The sequence below is a fragment of the Mustelus asterias genome, chromosome 13, assembly GCF_964213995.1.
Source record: "Mustelus asterias chromosome 13, sMusAst1.hap1.1, whole genome shotgun sequence".
Lineage (NCBI taxonomy): Eukaryota > Metazoa > Chordata > Chondrichthyes > Carcharhiniformes > Triakidae > Mustelus > Mustelus asterias.
The window spans coordinates 47,243,612-47,262,367 of NC_135813.1; the positions used below are offsets into that span (position 1 = coordinate 47,243,612).

Consider the following 18,756-nt stretch of genomic DNA (forward strand, 5'->3'; position numbering starts at 1 on the left):
GGGGGGGGGGGGGAGTGGTGGTGCTGGGGGGGGGGGGGGAGTGGTGGTGCTGGGGGGGGGGGGGGAGTGGTGGTGCTGGGGGGGGGGGGGAGTGGTGGTGCTGGGGGGGGGGGGGGAGTGGTGGTGCTGGGGGGGGGGGTGGGGAGTGGTGGTGCTGGGGGGGGGGGGGGGGGGGAGTGGTGGTGCTGGGGGGGGGGGGGAGTGGTGGTGCTGGGGGGGGGGGGGAGTGGTGGTGCTGGGGGGGGGGGGGAGTGGTGGTGCTGGGGGGGGGGGGGAGTGGTGGTGCTGGGGGGGGGGGGGGGAGTGGTGGTGCTGGGGGGGGGGGGGGGAGTGGTGGTGCTGGGGGGGGGGGGGGGGGAGTGGTGGTGCTGGGGGGGGGGGGGGAGTGGTGGTGCTGGGGGGGGGGGGGGGGGGGGGAGTGGTGGTGCTGGGGGGGGGGGGGGGGAGTGGTGGTGCTGGGGGGGGGGGGGGGAGTGGTGGTGCTGGGGGGGGGGGGGGGAGTGGTGGTGCTGGGGGGGGGGTGGTGCTGGGGGGGGGGGGGGGGGGGAGTGGTGGTGCTGGGGGGGGGGGAGTGGTGGTGCTGGGGGGGGGGGGGGGAGTGGTGGTGCTGGGGGGGGGGGGGGGGAGTGGTGGTGCTGGGGGGGGGGGGGGGGGAGTGGTGGTGCTGGGGGGGGGGGGGGGAGTGGTGGTGCTGGGGGGGGGGGGGGGGGGAGTGGTGGTGCTGGGGGGGGGGGGGGAGTGGTGGTGCTGGGGGGGGGGGGGGGGAGTGGTGGTGCTGGGGGGGGGGGGGGGGAGTGGTGGTGCTGGGGGGGGGGGGGGGAGTGGTGGTGCTGGGGGGGGGGGGGGGAGTGGTGGTGCTGGGGGGGGGGGGGGGAGTGGTGGTGCTGGGGGGGGGGGGGAGTGGTGGTGCTGGGGGGGGGGGGGGGAGTGGTGGTGCTGGGGGGGGGGGGGAGTGGTGGTGCTGGGGGGGGGGGAGGGAGTGGTGGTGCTGGGGGGGGGGGGAGTGGTGGTGCTGGGGGGGGGGGGGAGTGGTGGTGCTGGGGGGGGGGGGGGAGTGGTGGTGCTGGGGGGGGGGGGGGAGTGGTGGTGCTGGGGGGGGGGGGAGTGGTGGTGCTGGGGGGGGGGGGGAGTGGTGGTGCTGGGGGGGGGGGGAGTGGTGGTGCTGGGGGGGGGGGGGGGGAGTGGTGGTGCTGGGGGGGGGGGGGAGTGGTGGTGCTGGGGGGGGGGGGGAGTGGTGGTGCTGGGGGGGGGGGGAGTGGTGGTGCTGGGGGGGGGGGGGAGTGGTGGTGCTGGGGGGGGGGGGGAGTGGTGGTGCTGGGGGGGGGGGGGAGTGGTGGTGCTGGGGGGGGGGGGAGTGGTGGTGCTGGGGGGGGGGGGGGGAGTGGTGGTGCTGGGGGGGGGGGGGGAGTGGTGGTGCTGGGGGGGGGGGGGGAGTGGTGGTGCTGGGGGGGGGGGGGAGTGGTGGTGCTGGGGGGGGGGGGAGTGGTGGTGCTGGGGGGGGGGGGGAGTGGTGGTGCTGGGGGGGGGGGAGTGGTGGTGCTGGGGGGGGGGGGAGTGGTGGTGCTGGGGGGGGGAGTGGTGGTGCTGGGGGGGGGGGGGGGGGAGTGGTGGTGCTGGGGGGGGGGGGGGGGGGAGTGGTGGTGCTGGGGGGGGGGGGGGGGGGGAGTGGTGGTGCTGGGGGGGGGGGGGGGGGAGTGGTGGTGCTGGGGGGGGGGGGGGGGGAGTGGTGGTGCTGGGGGGGGGGGAGGGGGGGGGTGTGGTGCGGGGGGGAGGGGGGGGGGTGGTCTGGCGGGGGGGGGAGGGGGGGGGTGGTGGTGCGGGGAGGGGGGGGTGGTGGTGCGGGGAGGGGGGGGTGGTGGTGCGGGGAGGGGGGGGTGGTGGTGCGGGGAGGGGGGGCTGGTGGTGCGGGGAGGGGGGGCTGGTGGTGCGGGGAGGGGGGGGGGGTGGTGCGGCAGGGGGGGTTCCAGTGGTGGGGGTCGGTCGTCGGGGGGGGGGGGGGGACCAGGTCACACTGTCTCCTCCTCTCTCTCTCTCTCTCCCCCTCACCTCTCTGCCTCTCTCTCCGGCTTCAGGCTTCCCTGGACTCCAGGCCGCGCCTCCCGGCCGCGCAGCCGCAGTTCCAGCTCTCGCGAGAACCCAGAAACCGGCAGCGAGAGTGTCGCAAAATCCCTGAGAGACTGAGTGAGTGACCTGGAGAGAGTGGGAATAAAGAAAAACCGGGAATAGTCTGGAAATGGTGATAAACTGGGAGTGGGGATAACTGGGAATGGAGAGGAGAGGATCAGAGTGAGACACTGAGTGAGATGTGAAATGGTTCGCGGTAGTATCAGGACAATATTGTGAACTCCAGGAAATGGTAAGCAATCCATTTTACTCCAGTGAGAAGGGAGTGCTCTCCATAGTTACAGGGTAGTATTGTGATAGGGAGACAATAAGAACAGTCAGGGATTGATACTACTGTAGAGAGGAAAACCAATGTAAGTAATTGAGGAATAATGAGGAGAGCAAAATTGAGCCCACCTAAGTCAAGTTTAAATGAGTTATTGCTAAAAGAGAAAGTGAGAGTGAGTTTTACAAAAGTGAATGACAGAAGTACAATGTGGTAGTGTTGGTGACGACAGTGGTGCTGAGTGAAGTACTATATCACAAAACTTAAGGGTCTCATTTCAACTAGTTAATGTGTGAAAGCACTTCTTCATTGCAATACCATGTAAAATTGTGTTAGAGTATTGTGTAATTACTGCCCTGATGCTTTTATTAGTATCCAGAACATCATTGTAGAGTGTGTATTTTTGAAGTAGTTATTATGGTAGTGTTTGTATAATGAGTTTGCAGTTACTATGTGAAGGATGTACACATTTTGATGATTGTGAAGGTGCTATTGACACTGGACTGTATTATGGTGATATAATTATTTAAGAATTTGTGGTCATAAGATTGTCAGTTATCATGAGTGTTTGTTATCGGTGGTTGTGATGAGTGTACAGCAGTGTACAACCTTTGAGAAGAATGTGCTGTTCAATGAATGGATAGTTACTGCACTAAAAATGTGTTTCAGCAGTTAGTGTAGTATTTGGCATTTTAAAATGAGGGGTCGCCCTTATAGGACAGTGATGAGGAGAATTTTTTTCTCTGTGAGGGTTTTGCGACTTTGGAACTTTCAGCCTCAGAAGACAATGGAAATGAGATCACTGAATATTTTTAAGGTAGATTGATTCCCTTGCCCAACAAGAATGTAAGGTTATTGGTAATAAATGGAGAATTAGAATTCAACACAAACAAATTAGCTATTGTAGTTTTTCTATGTTTCTATTTATAGGTAGGCCTAGAAGGTAGGGATATGTTCGGCACAACTTGTGGGGCCGAAGGGCCTGTTTGTGCTGTAGTTTTTCTATGTTTCTATGACCTTATTGATTGGCAAAGCAGGTTGAGGAGCCAAATGTCCTACTTCTGCTGTTAATTCGAATGTTTGTATCTTTGAATAACTGGTGTATGAATATTATACTGGGAACAGAGCATAAGTAATTACCATACTTGTGAATGTCTTTGTTTATTGTTGTATGAAACATGTTCTAGTGTGAGAAATTACTGTAGTTGTGACTGTAGCTGGTACTTCTCCATACCTGTGAGAATATGGTATTATAACAGTGATCATACCTTGCCCCTCACTGAAGCCTCTCTATCTGACTGCACCTTTCAATAACTACCTGGCCCAAACTACCACAGTGACAGTGTGCCTTTACCAGCAAATCATGTCATGATCTCCCTGTCCCTCACTCCTCTGGTACTTCAAAGAACAAAGAAAATTACAGCACAGGAACAGATGCTTCAGCCTTCCAAGCCTGCACCAACCATGCTGTCTGTCTGAACTAAAACACTTCTGGAGACCATATCCCTCTATTCCCATCCTATTCATGTATTTGTCCAGATGCCCCTTAAAAGTCACTATTGTTCCTCCTCCTTTTGAACATCTCACCTTCTGCCAGTCCTCTTCATAGAATCCCTACAGTGCAGACAAAGGCCATTCAGCCCATCGAGTCAGAGAACATCTTAGCCAGGCACCTCCCCCCTCGCCCTATTCCTTTAACCCCATGCATTTACCCCATGAGCCCCCTTAACCTACACATCTTGGGATACCAAAGGGAAATTTAGCATGGCCACTCCACCTAACCTGCACATTTTTGGACTGTGGGAGGAAACCAAAGCACCCGGAGGAAACCCATGCAAACATGGGTTGGCTTTTCTTGGTGATTTCCTTCTCCATCTTAGCTCCCCTTATCCTCTCATCTGAGTTCACTTCCCTTCTGTCCACTCTCCTCATACTCTCTCCGAAACATACTCAGCTGTGGCTCAAGCTCACCACCACTTTCTTAAGGGCAAAGAGGTAGGCAATAAATGCTGGCCCAGCCAACGAAGCCCACATTCTGCAAATGAATGAAAGAAACCCATCTTGACCATGCAGCTTCCATGGCCCCTCTGCTCCCAAGGTCCTGAACACAGACAAGGCCGTTGCTTTTTAATTTCTCATCATCTTTATCCCCGTACATTCTTCCAATCCCAGTTGTTTCTGCGTTCATTCTGAGATTTTAAAAAATCCTGCCTGAGTCACTTACAATTGCATTTTGAAACTGCCGACTGTCATCCGTTGGCCCTCAATATTCCACAGTACTCCAACCACTGACTTGTTCAGTCCTTCCCTTGTGCTCACATTTGATGCCCTGGTCCCTAATAAAACCTTACTCTCTCCCATCCCAATCTTTTCTATTGCTATTGGCCCAATCTTTGCTGCTTTGAGTCCAACAGAAACTCTTAAAGTGTACCTTGAACCGAAGTAGTTTTGCCATCTATCAGCAGATCTGGTTGGGCCATATTGATTATTATTGAGCCTCACTCCCCTCTGCCAAAATTGGTCACCACTCTATTTTCTCTCCGTAGATGCTGTCAGACCTGCAGAGTTCCTCCAGCATTTTCTGTTTATGTTTCAGATTCCAGCACCCGCAGTATTTTGTCTTTAAAGTGTGGTTAATATGAGATTCCAAAATGTTAGCCCTAATTCATATAAAATCCTCAATTTAATATATTCTATGAATCTTACAAATTAATTCCAGATCCTAATCCTCTGTAAAAATCATTTTGCCACCATTGCTTCCTTTGCCAACCACTGTGTTGACTGATTCTCCATCCTTTTGTCAATGAGAACAGTTTCTCTCGTCTAAACCCCCCTCATCGTTTTAAAAACCTCTATCAAATCTCTCAACATTTCCTTCTCTCAGGAGAATTAGCCCAGCTTTTCTAGTCAATTCAAATAACTGAAATTCCTCATCTCCACAACTATTCTCAGAAACCTTTTCTGAACCCTTTCTCAGTCCTTACATCCTTCCTAAAGTGTGGTGCCCAGAATTGGATACAATATTCCAGTAAAGGCTGAACCAGTGTTTTATAAAGATTCACCATAACTTCCTCTCTTTTATATTCAATGCCTCTATAAAGCCCGGGATCCTGCATGCTGTCATAACCACTTTCTCAACCTGCCTTGCCACCTTCATTGACCTGTGTACATAGACACCCAAGCTCATCAGTTCCTGCACCCTTTTAGAATTGAACCCTTTAGATTATGTTGCCCCTTCACTCTTTCTCCCAAAATGTACCACTTCTCTACATTAAATTTAATCTGCCACTTGTCTGCCCATCCCACCAACCTGTTCACATTCTCTTGGAGTCTGTCCACCCTCCTCATGTTTCACAATGCTTCCAAGTTCTGCCTCAACTACAATCTTTGAAATCATGCCCTCTGCACCCAAATTTAGGTTTTTTTAGTTTTCATGGGATGTGGGAATCGCTGGCTGGGCCAGCATCTATTGTCCATCTCTAATTGCTCCTTGAGAAGGGGGTGGTGAGTTGCCCTTCTTGAACCATCCATGTGGTCTAACTGCACCCACAGTGCTGCTATGAATGAGAGTTCCAGGATTTTGACCCAGCGACAGTGAAGAAACAGATATATTTCCAAGTCAGGATGGTGTGTGGCTTGGAGGGGAACCTCCAGGTGGTGGTGTTCCCAGGTATCTGCTGCTCTTCTCCTTCTGGATGGTAGCAGTCATGGGTTTGGTAGATGCTGCTGATGGAGTCTTGGTGAGTTCCTGCACTGCATCTTGTAGATGGTACACATGGCAGCCACTGTGCGCCAGTGGTGGAGGGTGTGAATGTTTATGGAAAGGGTAGCAATCAAGCGGGCTGCTTTGTCCTGAGTGGTGTAGAGCTTCTTGAGTATTGCACTCACCCAGGCAAATGGAGAGTGTTCAATTAACATAGAAATTAGAAGCAGAAGTAGACCATGTTTTCTGATTGTCAGTCAGTGACTCATGGGGTTCCGCAGGGATCTGTGCTAGGCCCCCAACTGTTCATGTTCTATATTAATGATTTGGAAGAGGGAATTAAATGTATTATCTCCAAAATGCAGAAGATACAAAGTTGGGTGGGAGGGTGAACTGTGAGGAGGATGCAGAGATGCTTCAGCCTGATTTGGACAGGCAGAGTGTGTGGGCATCTGCATGGAAGGGGCGGCACGGTAGCACAGTGGTTAGCACTGCTGCTTCACAGCTCCAGGGTCCCGGGTTCGATTCCCGGCTCGGGTCACTGTCTGTGTGGAGTTTGCACATTCTCCTCGTGTCTGCGTGGGTTTCCTCCGGGTGCTCCGGTTTCCTCCCACAGTCCAAAGATGTGCAGGTTAGGTTGATTGGCCATGTTAAAAATTGCCCCTTAGAGTCCTGGGATGCGTAGGTTAGAGGGATTAGCGGGTAAATATGTGGGGATGGGGCCTGGGTGGGATTGTGGTCGGTGCAGACTCGATGGGCCGAATGGCCTCCTTCTGCACTGTAGGGTTTCTATGATTCTATGATCTCTTCACCCAGAATGTGGTGAATGTGTGAAATTCATTACCCCAGGAAGTAGTTGAGGCCAAAATGTTGTGTGATTTCAAGAAGGAATTTGATATAGATCTAAGGACTAAAGGATCAAGGAATTTGGGGGTAAGGGGGTGAATGAGGATATTGAATTTGACGATCAGCTATGATCACAATGAATGGTGGAGCAGTCTCCAATGCCCAATTAGCCTCCCCCTGCTTCTAGTTTCTATGTCTAGGACTCTATTGATTTCTATCTTGAACATTCTCAATGACTGAGCTCTACAGCCTTCTAGGATAGAGAATTTAAAAGATTCACCATCCCTCTAAGTGACAAAGTTCCTCTTCATCTTGGTCCTATTCAGCGACTGTGTCTCCTTGTTCTGGACTCCTCAACTAGGAGAAAGATCCTTCCTGCATCTAGATTGTCTCTTCAATTTCTTCTCACAGGACAACCCTCCATCCCAGGAATTGGTCTGGTGAACCTTTGTTATACTCCTTTTATGGCCAGCATATTCTTCCTTAGGTCACGAGACCAGAACTGTACACAATACTCCAGGTGCGGTCTCACCAATGCTCTGTACTATTGCAGCAAGACACCTTTACTCCTGAAGTCAAATCCTCTTGTGATGAAGGCCGCAACACTATTTACCTTCCTCATTGCTTGCTGCACCTGCATGCTTACTTTCAGTGACTCATAAACAAGGACATCCACTCTACCTTTCTGTTTTTTCTACCAAAGTGGATAAATTCACATTTTTTCCACATCATATTCCATCTGCTATGTTCTTTCCCAGTTGCTCAGTCTGTCTAAATCCCCTTAAAGCCTCTTTATATCCTCCCCACAACTCTCACTCCCTAGTTTTGTGTCCTCAGGAAACTTGGAAATATTTCCTTGTGTGGCTGCATGTATTTCCTGTGAGTATTTCAAATACTCATGATTTCTCTACCATTAACCTTCTGTTTGCTCTCTTAGTGTTTCCTGAGATGGGACCTCTTTAAGGATAGATTCTGAAGTTGACTTTGCTGATTATTGAAAGGTAACTGATCAGCATGCTTCATTCTATAGCTGTGACTAAACTGCGAGTCACTTACAGAATGTTACATTATGATTTGGGGGTTTTGTTGTAATTGCTAATCATTCTTTAAGGACACCCATCAGCCTGATGTCAGGGTCATTCTTTCTGCTGTATCAACAAATACTCTTGGATGATAAAAAATAAAAATGATTTTAAAGTGAATCATAGAATCCCTACAGTGCAGAAGGAGGCCATTCGGCCCATTGAGTCTGCACCGGCCACAATCCCACCCAGGTCCTGTAACCCCACATATTTACCCTGCTGATCTTCCTGACACTAAGGGGCAATTTTAGCATGGCCAGTCCACCTAATCTGCACATCTTTGGACTGTGGGAGGAAACCGGAGCACCCGGAGGAAACACACACAAACAAGGGAAGAACATGCAAACTCCACACAGACAGACCTGAGGCCAGAATTGAACCCAGTTCTCTGGCGTTGTGCCACCGTGCCATCACTGAGGAATGCCAGAATGTTTAATAAAATATGAAGAATACACTATCTTACTGCTGTTGATGTTTGTAATCTGCTCAGGCTTCAGTGCTGACATTTCTGCACTGCTCTCGATCTTTTACTTTCACTGTGATGTACAGGTATCCCCTAGTTACAATGCATTCTAATAGCGTTTCTTTGTTTCAGCGCAGTTTGTACATTCGCTGAATAACACTCGCTCAGTGTTCATTTTAGTGTAGTTATTGAGCATGCCTAGTTGTTTTTATAATTAAACTGCTACTTTACGTACTTCCCTCTCACTGACCCTCCCATGAGCTCCTTCCCTGTGTCAATAGCTTATTGATCACATTGTTGAGGTTTAATGCCAAGCACATTGTTAAACAGGTGATGGGTATTTGTACACCTATAAACGGGGATAGCTGGGGCACTGGTGGTTTGGAGTGGTATGGACTGTGAACTATGTCAGTAAACTTTCTCCAGCAAAAAAAGTAGTTGCATCTTAGTTTTAATTTCACCAATAGGCACGGATTTATTTAACACAAGAGGGATGCAGCAAGCGAGGGGAAGTGGGAGAAGAAAGCAATGAGTAGGAGGGTTGGAGAGGGAGGTGGCAAGTGGGAGGGTTGGCAATCAGGAGCAGTGGTAAGGGAAAGGGTGAATGAGAGAATTGGGAGGGGAGCAGGAGTGCTGGGAGGGAATTGGGATGCGGGAGTTGGGGAGGGAAGCAGGGAGGGTTGGCATTCAGGAGAGTTGGGTTGGGGAGCGTCAGCAGGTAAATGGACAGAGTTAGTAAGATTTTAAATTATTGGGGCTTTGTAGCTTAATAAAAATTAGTGTATTTTTGGGCCGGTTAATTTCAAGGCAGCAGATAGGTTTTTGATGTAAAAGTTACAGTCAGGATTGAAACCCACCCCTATTACATGTTTTCTTTTGTCAATGTGAATTTTGTTTTGCGCGCTGTTTTTTTAGGAACGCGTTAGGACCACTAAGTGAGGGATAGCTGTTATTTTCAGCAAGTAAAACAAGTACATCTGATGGCAGGTCAGGGATGTGCAGGCTCCAGTTTACCCTTCCCCAGCCTCACGCGCTGTGCTTTACTGTTTCCTTGTAGATGGTTGAACGGAAGCTGCTGGTGTTATTTGGGAGTCAGACTGGCACAGCGCAAGATGTGGCCGAACGGATCAGGAGGGAAGGAGTACGGCGGCACTTCAAGTGCAGAGTGATGCCATTGGATAGTTATTCAATAGTGAGTATTGATGGCGGGATGGAGATGGATTGGGCCAACCTCTGACTGGATCTCTCCCAAGCTGTGCTCACTGCTGGAGATGCGAGTGGCGTGGCAGTATGTCGGAGGCACACTTGTGAGGGTGAAGTGTGTCAGAAAAGAATGAGGACGCTTCAAAAAATGGTTGTGAAGTGCTTTGGGACATCCTGAAGATTAAAATAATAAAGAAAGATTTGCATTTTATTTGTCCAATTCATGACCTCGAGGCAACCCAAAGCACTTTACAGCCAATGCAGTCCTTCTGAAGTGTAGTCAGTGTTATAATGCAGGAAACTCTGCCACCAATTTACACACAGCAAGCTCCCACAAATAGCAATACGATAAGGGACTGCAAAGGTAATAATCTCTGGATTGTCTAAACTCTGCTGTTTGTATTCTACGTTCCAGGTTTCATTCGCTTATCACCTCTGTACTCACTGCTTGTGGTTACTTCCCAGTTTGGCATCACCCTGTTATTGAATTCTCAGCCTGATTGTCAAATCTCTCCCCAGCCCTTTCTATCATGTAATTTCCCAATGCTGTATCTCTCTGAGATCTCTACATTCTTCCAGTTTTGGCCTCATGAGCATCCCTGACACTCTACCATGTCTTGCTTCCAAGCTCTGAAATTCTCTCCCAAAACCTCTCCACCTCTAATTCTTCCCTCTCCTCCAAAATGTTCTTTAAGATCTAGTTTTTGATCAAGTTTCATGTCTCCTAATATCGCCTTACGTGCCTCAATGACCAGTTTTGTTTGGTAACCTGTGAATTGCCTTAAAGATGTTAAAGGTGCTACAAAAATGCAGATTGTTGTGGTTGCAATTTCTACTGATATTCTTGAAGTGCAGATGCACAAAGCAGCTCAGTGGTATTTACTGCTGGAGCTATAACTGAAATGGGGGAGTCGTGCCTGCGATCTTACCCTGCCTGCAGATCTTCATCTTCTGTGCTCTCGAGTTGTGCTTGTTGCTCTGAAGTTGTAACTGTCCTCTTTCTTCCGGCTTAGACTGATCTGATCCAGGAGCCCCTGGTGGTGTTTGTGTGCTCCACCACTGGCCAAGGTGAACCTCCAGACAACATGAAGGTACAGTAACACCAGCTGAAACCATCTCTCACCATCTGGGAGAACAGGACCCTGAACGTTTAGGGCTAAATTTAAGTAGAATGCAGCTAAAGAAGCATTTGCAGGGTTGTAATTCGCTTGAATGTTTGGATGACATCAGCCATCAATAAGTTTCATGCAGTGCAGAATATGTACAATATCATTAAGAGGACAATTTCCCTCACCCAACACACCGTGCAATCCTGGTACAGTCTGAGAACTGAATACACCTCCTGTCCATACGGTGTGGACAGACTGAAACCAGCATATCCCTCAGTCATGTCAGTATGAGGAATTATAATGTGAAAACCAGTGGCATTAGGTAAGAGAGGCCCTGATATGATCCACACAATACAGACGGTTCCTGGTTGGAGATGGGGGAAGGGGCTTTAAAGTGTCAAAAATGTGATCATGGCCGGACATGCATGTACCTGCCACCATTTTGATGATGGTGGGTAGCAAGGTCTGTGACGATCCCATCTTGGAGAGCCTGGATTTTCATTAATATATTTAAATCAGGCTCCCACAGCACTGGCCAGGTTTCTCAGGGCTCCAGAAACTCAGAGTGAAAGGGAGGCAGGAGTCACCAGTTCTAGAAGGTAAGTGTTTTTATAGCACTGCCTGTAGGCCAAGTGGAACAGAAATGCTGCACTACTACCCCCCCCACCCCGCCCAGCCCAACCTTTGGGCTCTCTCTCCCTACAGCTGTTTGCAGCTTCTCCTTCTCTCCCTCTTTCAATCCCTCCTTCTCTCCCTCTTTCTGATCACAGCCTCTCTGTCTCCGTCCTTTTGACCATAGCCTTACTCCATCACTCCTGCCAGTTGTACAGTCCATCTCCTTCCCTCTCTCTCTGCCAATTATTGCCTCTGTTTCTCTCCCTTTGCCGATTGCAGCCTCTTCCTACATCTGAGCATGGCCTCACATCCTCCCCCACCTGCCCATTGTTGCCACTTTCTCTCTCCCTCCTGCCATTCAGAATGATTACAGTACAGAGGAGGCCATTCAGCCAATCATCTTTGGGCTGGACCTTTACAGGAGCAATTCACCCAAAGTCACACCCCCACAGTTACCCCATATTCTACAACATTCTTCTTTTTCAGTCAATCATTTAATTCTCTTCAGAAAGCCTTGATTGAATCTGCCTCTACCTCACTGTCAGGTTGTGTATTCCAGATTCTAACCACTTGCTGCCTAAGAAAGTTCCCCCTCATGTCTCCAATGCTTCTTTTGCCAATTATCTTCAATCTGTGTCCTCTGATTCTCGATCCTTCCACCAATGGAATGGGAACAGTTTCTCCCTATTTATTCTGTCCAGCTGCCTCATGGTTTTGAACATCTCGATCAAATCTCCTTTCAACCTTCTCTTCTCCAAGCAAAACAATCCCAACTTTTCCAGTCTATCTGTAACTAAAGTTCCTCATTACTGAAACCATTCTCATTCAACTTTTCTGCACTTTATCCAATGCCTTCGCACCTTTCTGAAAGTGTGGTGCCCAGAACTGGACACAATGCTTCAGTTGAGGGTGAATCAGTGATTTATGAAGTTAAAGTCTTTCTGTTTCTCCTGCAAGTTATGGCCTTTCCCAGCCACAATCTGCCGACATCCTGATTCCTGGGCACCGTTCCGAAGAATTTTTCTAACTGCCAGCAGCCAGCTCATCAGTCACTTCAATCGATTGTCCGGTGGGAAACAGAAAGAAAAAAGTGTATTGAGTTTTGATGTTTAAATTCATAAGGATCTGCGTCCCAAGCGTTGCTGGATTTTCCAGCCATATTTTTGTCCTCCTACACTTCCAGCAAATATTAGTGTCACTGAGTGTGGACAATCAAAGCTGAATCGTCATGTCCTGTTGTACACGAGTACCAATAGCTCACACTTTGTATTATCATACTCCATCACTGTCTCCCTTTCCCCCCCCCCCCCCGACTTCCCCACTCACTCTACAACCCTCCACTGTTCCTTTCCCTCTCCCCACTCCCCTATCCCCACTGACTGTGATTGATTTGATCCAGACTATCTCTCTCTCTTTGTCCTGTAGAAATTCTGGCGGTTTATTTTCCGACGGAATCTTCCTGCAACCTCCCTCTCCCTGATGGATTGTGCTGTCTTAGGTCTTGGAGATTCCTCCTACCCTAAGTAAGTTGAATGGTGAGTTTATGGAGAGTGGGTTTAACCACTAATCATTTTTAGACGATTGTGAAGCTTAATGTCTTTGATGAATGATTGGTCAGCGACATGAGGCCATGCAAGGAAATGCATCAACTTCAGGGCACAGTCAGTCAAAGCTATCTGCCTTCTCCCCAAAACTGTGAACAAGGGGTTTTAAAGAATCCTGTTGCTTGGTACGTTCTGTGGGTTTGCACTAGAAGACAGGAATATCCCAGTTAGATTCCCTGTCTGTGTTGCATTAGCTGGGATAGTTAGGCAGCTAATAGTAAAATCACTCATGATTCCAATACTTGCTTGCCAATCAGTGACTAGGCCAGGAAATGCCCGGAATGGGAAAAACCTGCTGCAGTCAAATAACCTGCTGGTGCCCACGGTTAAAGTTGATGCAGGATGCTGGGCACTGGCCACTGGATGTGGAACAGTACCCTAGCAATAAATCAGCCCCTTTCAGAGAGGAGGGGAAATGGGTCTGAATGAAGATACATTTTCACCCATTTTATTTTTTCCCCTCCCTGTCAGTCCAGCTTTCCACATTCATCCATACAGACAGACAAGTTCTTGGCTTAATACCTAATTCAAAGGATGATCATACTTGCTTTCTGTAGAGCCATCCACTCAGTCCCCAATACCCTGTATTGTAATCTTTCCAACATATGCCAATGACAGGTGGGAAGAGCAGGAGAAATTCCTGGTCAGCCATGTGATGGGAGAAAATTGGAGCTTCTACCATCTTTATCCATAGCTCCAGTCTGTAAGGTGTATGCTGCCACAGCAACTTGGACTCCTTGAAGGCTGATTGGTCCGGTTGGCTGGCGGCTGGTGTGGATCAGATTGGTGCCGACATGGTGGAGTTTAATTTCTGTTCAGGCTGGGGTGGATTTGTCTCACTGCCCTACCTGTCTCACTGCTGGATGGGGGTGGAGGGGCATGGCATTGTGGGTAGGACTTGCAATCAGGTAGATAACTCGAGAAAAAGAAGACTTTCCTGTATTAAATTCCATCTGCCACTTGTCAGCCCATTCTACTAGCCTATCCATGTCCTGTTGCAGCTGAGCAGTGTCAATCTCACTCTGAGTCACACCTCCAAAGTTGAGTGTTATCATTTTGACATTTTACACTTTCTTCCAGTATTCAGGTAATCTATATATGTCAGAGAAACAAAAGTTGTTCTAGCACTGACCGTTGGGAACACCAATGTTCTACCATCCTACAGTTTGATAAATAACCATTTACCACGACTCATGAGGAGTTAGGACAGAGTGGATAGAGAACTGTTCCCACTCGTGAAATAACTGAGAATGAAGGGGCACAGAGTTAAAGTATTCAATAAAGAAGAGGTGGTGTTGTAAACAGCGAGGACTTGCCTCCGGTTACAGGGCAATATAGATGGGCTGGTCAGAATGGCTGAACAGTGGCAAAGGGAATTTAAGCCTGAAAAATGTGAGTTGATGCCTTTTGGGAGGATAAACCAAGCAAGGGAAACACAATGAACAGCAAGATGCCAGGAAGTACAAAGGACCAGAGGGACCTTGGGGTGCATGTCTAAAGATCACTGAAGACAGCAGGACAAGTAGGTAAAATGGTTAAGAAGGCAAATGGGATACTTGTTTTATTAGCTGAGGCATAGAATACAAAAGCAAGGAGGTTACGATGGACCTGTATAAAATGTTTGTTAGGCCATAGCTAGGTAACAATGTGTGCAATTCTGGTTGCCACACTATAAGAGGGATGTGATGGAACTAGAAAATGTGTGGAGGAGATTCACCAGGATGTTGCCTCGGCTGGAGCGTTTCAGCTATGAAGAGAGGCTGGATAGATTGGAGTTGTTCTCTGAGCAGAGAAGGTGAAGAGGGGACCTCATCGAGGTGCACAAATTATGAGGGACACAGATAGGAAGAAATGTTTCCTCTTAGCAGAGAGGTCAAAAGCCACGGGGCATCGATTTAAGGTAAGGGGCAGGGGAGGCTTTGGGGAAAACCTTTTCATCCAGAGGGTGGGAATCTGGAACTCACTGCCTGACAGGGTTGTAGAAGCAGGAACCTTCAACATTTAAGAAGCATTTGGATGAGCACTTGAAACACCATAGCATGCAAGCAATGGACCAAGTGCTGGAAAATGGGATTAGAATAGATAGACATGAAAGGCCGAAGGGCCTCTGTGCTGTATAGGTCTATGACTAGGAAAAAGTAATATGAGGGAAAACCTCTTGATGCAGTGAATGGTTGGAGTTTGGCATGCTGTCCCTGAGAGCTTGGGAGAGGCTGGTTCAATGGAAGCATTCAGGAGGTAATCAGACTGTTCCTGGAAAAGGAAGAATGTGCAGGATTATGGTAAGAAGGGAGAAGGGCACTGGGTGAATTGCTCATTCGGAGAGCCGGAGCAGGCATGATGAACCACCACTTCTAAGTACCCCTCTAAGTCACACACCATCCTGACTTATATCGCTGATCCTTCACTGCCACTGGATCAAAATCCTGGAGCTCCCTTCCTAACAGCACTAAAGTGTACCTAAACCACATGGACTGCAGCAGTTCAAGAAGGCAGCTCACCACCACAACCTTCTCGAGGACAATTAGGGATGGGCAAAAAATACTGTCCTAGCCAGCGATGCCCTCATCCATAGAAATATAGAAACCTACAGTGCAGAAGGAGGCCATTCACCCATCAAGCCTACACCAACATAATCCCACCCAGGCTCTATCCCCTTAACCCTGTGTATTTACCCTGCTAATCACTCTGACTCTAAGGGGCAATTTAGCATGGTCAATCAACCTAACCTGCACATTTTTGGACTATGGGAGGAAACCGGAGCACCCGGAGAAAACCCACGCAAACACAGGGAGAACATGCACACTCTGCGCAGACAGTGACCCAAGCCGGGAATCGAACCCAGGTCCCTGGGGCTGTGAGGCTGCAGTGCGAGCCACCGTGCAGCCGCGTGAATAAGTATAAGAAAAACTTCCTGAACCAAACTTCTTCGTTACTTCATAAAAAGACCAGTTGGATTAGACAAACACAATTTGCCTTTCACAAATCCCCGTTACCTCAATTAACTCAAACCTCTCCAAGTGCCTGTTAATTTTTCCCCTGAGTATTGTTTCTAAAACCTTATCCAACACTAATATTAAATTGTAATTACTAGGAACATTGTGCTGAGGAATGTCCTTGCATCTTTTCTTGAACGAGGCTGTCACATTTGCCAGTTTTCATATCTAGGGAAGATTATGGCAACCCCCCTCTTGCTGTTTGTGTCCCCACTTCCCTAACAACATGGGATGTAAACCATCTGGACCTGGCAACTTACCCACTCCAACATAGCCAACCTTTCCAGTGCATCCTGCCTCTCGATTTCCAACTTCTCCTTTACCATCTCCACCTTTACCAATATTCCGTCAGCATCCTCTTCCTCAGTAAATACTGATACTCAGTACTCTAACCTTGTCCTGCACCTCAAAACATCTTCTTTGTCCCGAATAGGCCCCTGCTGCCACCTGCTTACTATTTACGTGGTGGCAGAAAATGTTTGCATCTCCTTTTATATTAACTGTAATTTTTTTTCTCATATTCTCTCTCTGCCTGTCTTACTTTCCTCTTCACCTCCCTCAGTCTGATTCACACTTGAAGAATTTACCTAATATGCATCATGCACTCACTTTAAAAAGAAAATCATGTTATTTATTTTATTGTATTATATATTATTTATTTTATTATATCTTATTTTACATTCATTTAAAAAGAATCATTATATTCTCTATCTCTGTTATCATCCAAGGATGTTCTGAGCCTGCAGCTGGAAAATCTCTTCTTTAAAGATCACCCTTAGTTTTTTTCTGTCTGTACTTGGTTCCATTTCAGCCTGATTAGATCTCCTCTCAGTCCAGTGAAGTTGGCCTTCTTCCAATTTAGAAGTTCTGCGTTGGATTGTTCTTTACTCTTCTCCATTACTAATTTAAACCTAATAATATGATGACTACGTTTAAACCTAATAACATGATGACTACTTTTACTCAAATGTTCTCCCACAAACAAAAGGTTCATTAAAACCACCTTATTGCCAAGCACCAGACCCAACTCTGCCGCTTTCCAAGTTGGATCGAGAACGTGCTGGTAAAGGAAATCCTCCTGAACCTTTTATTAGGGATCCGTACCCTTCATTTCCCTTTACTCTATCATTATCCCAATTCATATTTGGGTAATTAAGGATCCCTAATATCACCACTCTATAGTTCTAGGACATTTAGACATTAAATGGCATTACCATTGCTGAATAAATTACCATCACTATCAACATCCTGAGGGTTACCATTGACCAGAAACTGAACTGGACCAGCCATATAAAATACAGTGGCTACAAGAGCAGGTCAGAGGCGAGGAATCCTGCAGCAACAATTCACCTTTTGGCTCCCCTGTCCACCATCTACAAGGTTCAAGTCAGGAGTGTAATGGATTATTCTCCACTTGCCTGGCTGAGTGCAGCTCCAACAACACTCAAGAAGCTTGACACCATCCAAGCCAAACAGCCTGCTTGATTAGCACCGTATCCACAAACGTTAACTCCCGTTACACTGATGCACAGTGGAAGTCGTGTGTACCATCTGCAGGAACTCACAACACTCATTTGATAGCACCTTCCAAACCCACGACCGCTAACATCCAGAAGGACAAGGGCAGCAAACATTTGGGAACACCACCACCTGGAAATTCCCCTCCAAGTCACTCATCACCCTGACTTGGAAATATATTGCTAATCCTTCACTGTCGCTGGGCCAAAATCCTGAAATGTCCTCCAAACAGCGCTGTCGGTGTACCTACACCTCAGGGACTGCAGCTCACCACCCCCTTCTCCAGGGCAATTAGGGATGAGCAATAAATGCTGGCCCAGCCAGTGACGCCCACATTTCATGAATAAATAAAAAAAACTACATGATTCTGTTGCAGGCTTGTGAATAATCTAACTGCAATACTACAAGTGAGGAACTTTGTATGAACATGAATAGCTTTTTTAAGTGACTTGCTTTCCACAGTTCATGCTTTTCTGTTTTTAAAAAAATGACTTTTTTATGGTAAATTACAGGTTTAACTTTGTTGCCAAGAAGCTGAGTAAACGTTTGATTCAGCTGGGATCCAATGGATTGCTGCCTGTGGGACTGGGCGATGACCAGCATGACCTGGGGTAAGAGTGCCCTCTGCATCTTTCAAACATGCTGATTGGTTAATGGTTCGCCACAAGCATTGTACCAAGTGAGGGCGAAGGCCTAGTGTGATCTCAAACCTGCCTCAGCACTGAGCCATTTCTCCCTGAACTCCTATTCCTAACCCATCTACTTTGTAGTCTACGCAGTGACTACTTTTATGAATTTAATTAAATGTACTTTGTAAAGTTTCTGACATTGAAGCCTAGAAATGACTGTTTGGTATTAGTGGACCAACACTTAATGTCTTGATATAGCAATCCTCTCTATGTGGGTCATTCACTCACAAAGAACAGTGCAGCACAGGAAACAGGCCCTTCGGCCCTCCAAGCCTGTGCCGCTCCTTGGTCTAACTAGACCAATCGTTTGTATCCCTCCATTCCCAGGCTGCTCATGTGACTACACAGGTAAGTCTTAAACGATGTCAGCGTGTCTGCCTCCACTACCCTACTTGGCAGCGCATTCCAGGCATTCATACTGGGTGCTGGGAGAGACTCTTTATGCAGTGTGGGAACATGAGCTGCGCACACATGGTGATAAGGAAACTAAAATCAAGATGCACTAGCAGCAGAATGGGAATGTTTGAAGTGTAATATCA

At 48.3% G+C, this 18,756-nt stretch overlaps 1 protein-coding gene across 3 annotated transcripts in view; it reads left to right on the plus strand.

The window, feature by feature from the left end:
• The first annotated feature begins 2,104 nt into the window (after positions 1–2,104).
• Positions 2,105–18,756, plus strand: part of ndor1 (NADPH dependent diflavin oxidoreductase 1) — a 40,764-nt gene continuing 24,112 nt past the window's right edge. Inside the window, exons 1-6 of one of the 3 annotated variants that reach the window (XM_078226704.1) lie at positions 2,105–2,181; positions 7,876–7,939; positions 9,541–9,675; positions 10,700–10,777; positions 12,836–12,933; positions 18,041–18,139. In XM_078226704.1, the coding sequence (XP_078082830.1) occupies positions 9,541–9,675; positions 10,700–10,777; positions 12,836–12,933; positions 18,041–18,139 (410 nt within the window). In that variant the 5' untranslated portion in view covers positions 2,105–2,181; positions 7,876–7,939. Of the gene's footprint in view, positions 2,357–7,875; positions 7,940–9,540; positions 9,676–10,699; positions 10,778–12,835; positions 12,934–18,040; positions 18,140–18,756 lie in introns of all 3 variants that reach the window. The other 2 variants (XM_078226703.1, XM_078226705.1) reach the window with 2 other exon arrangements.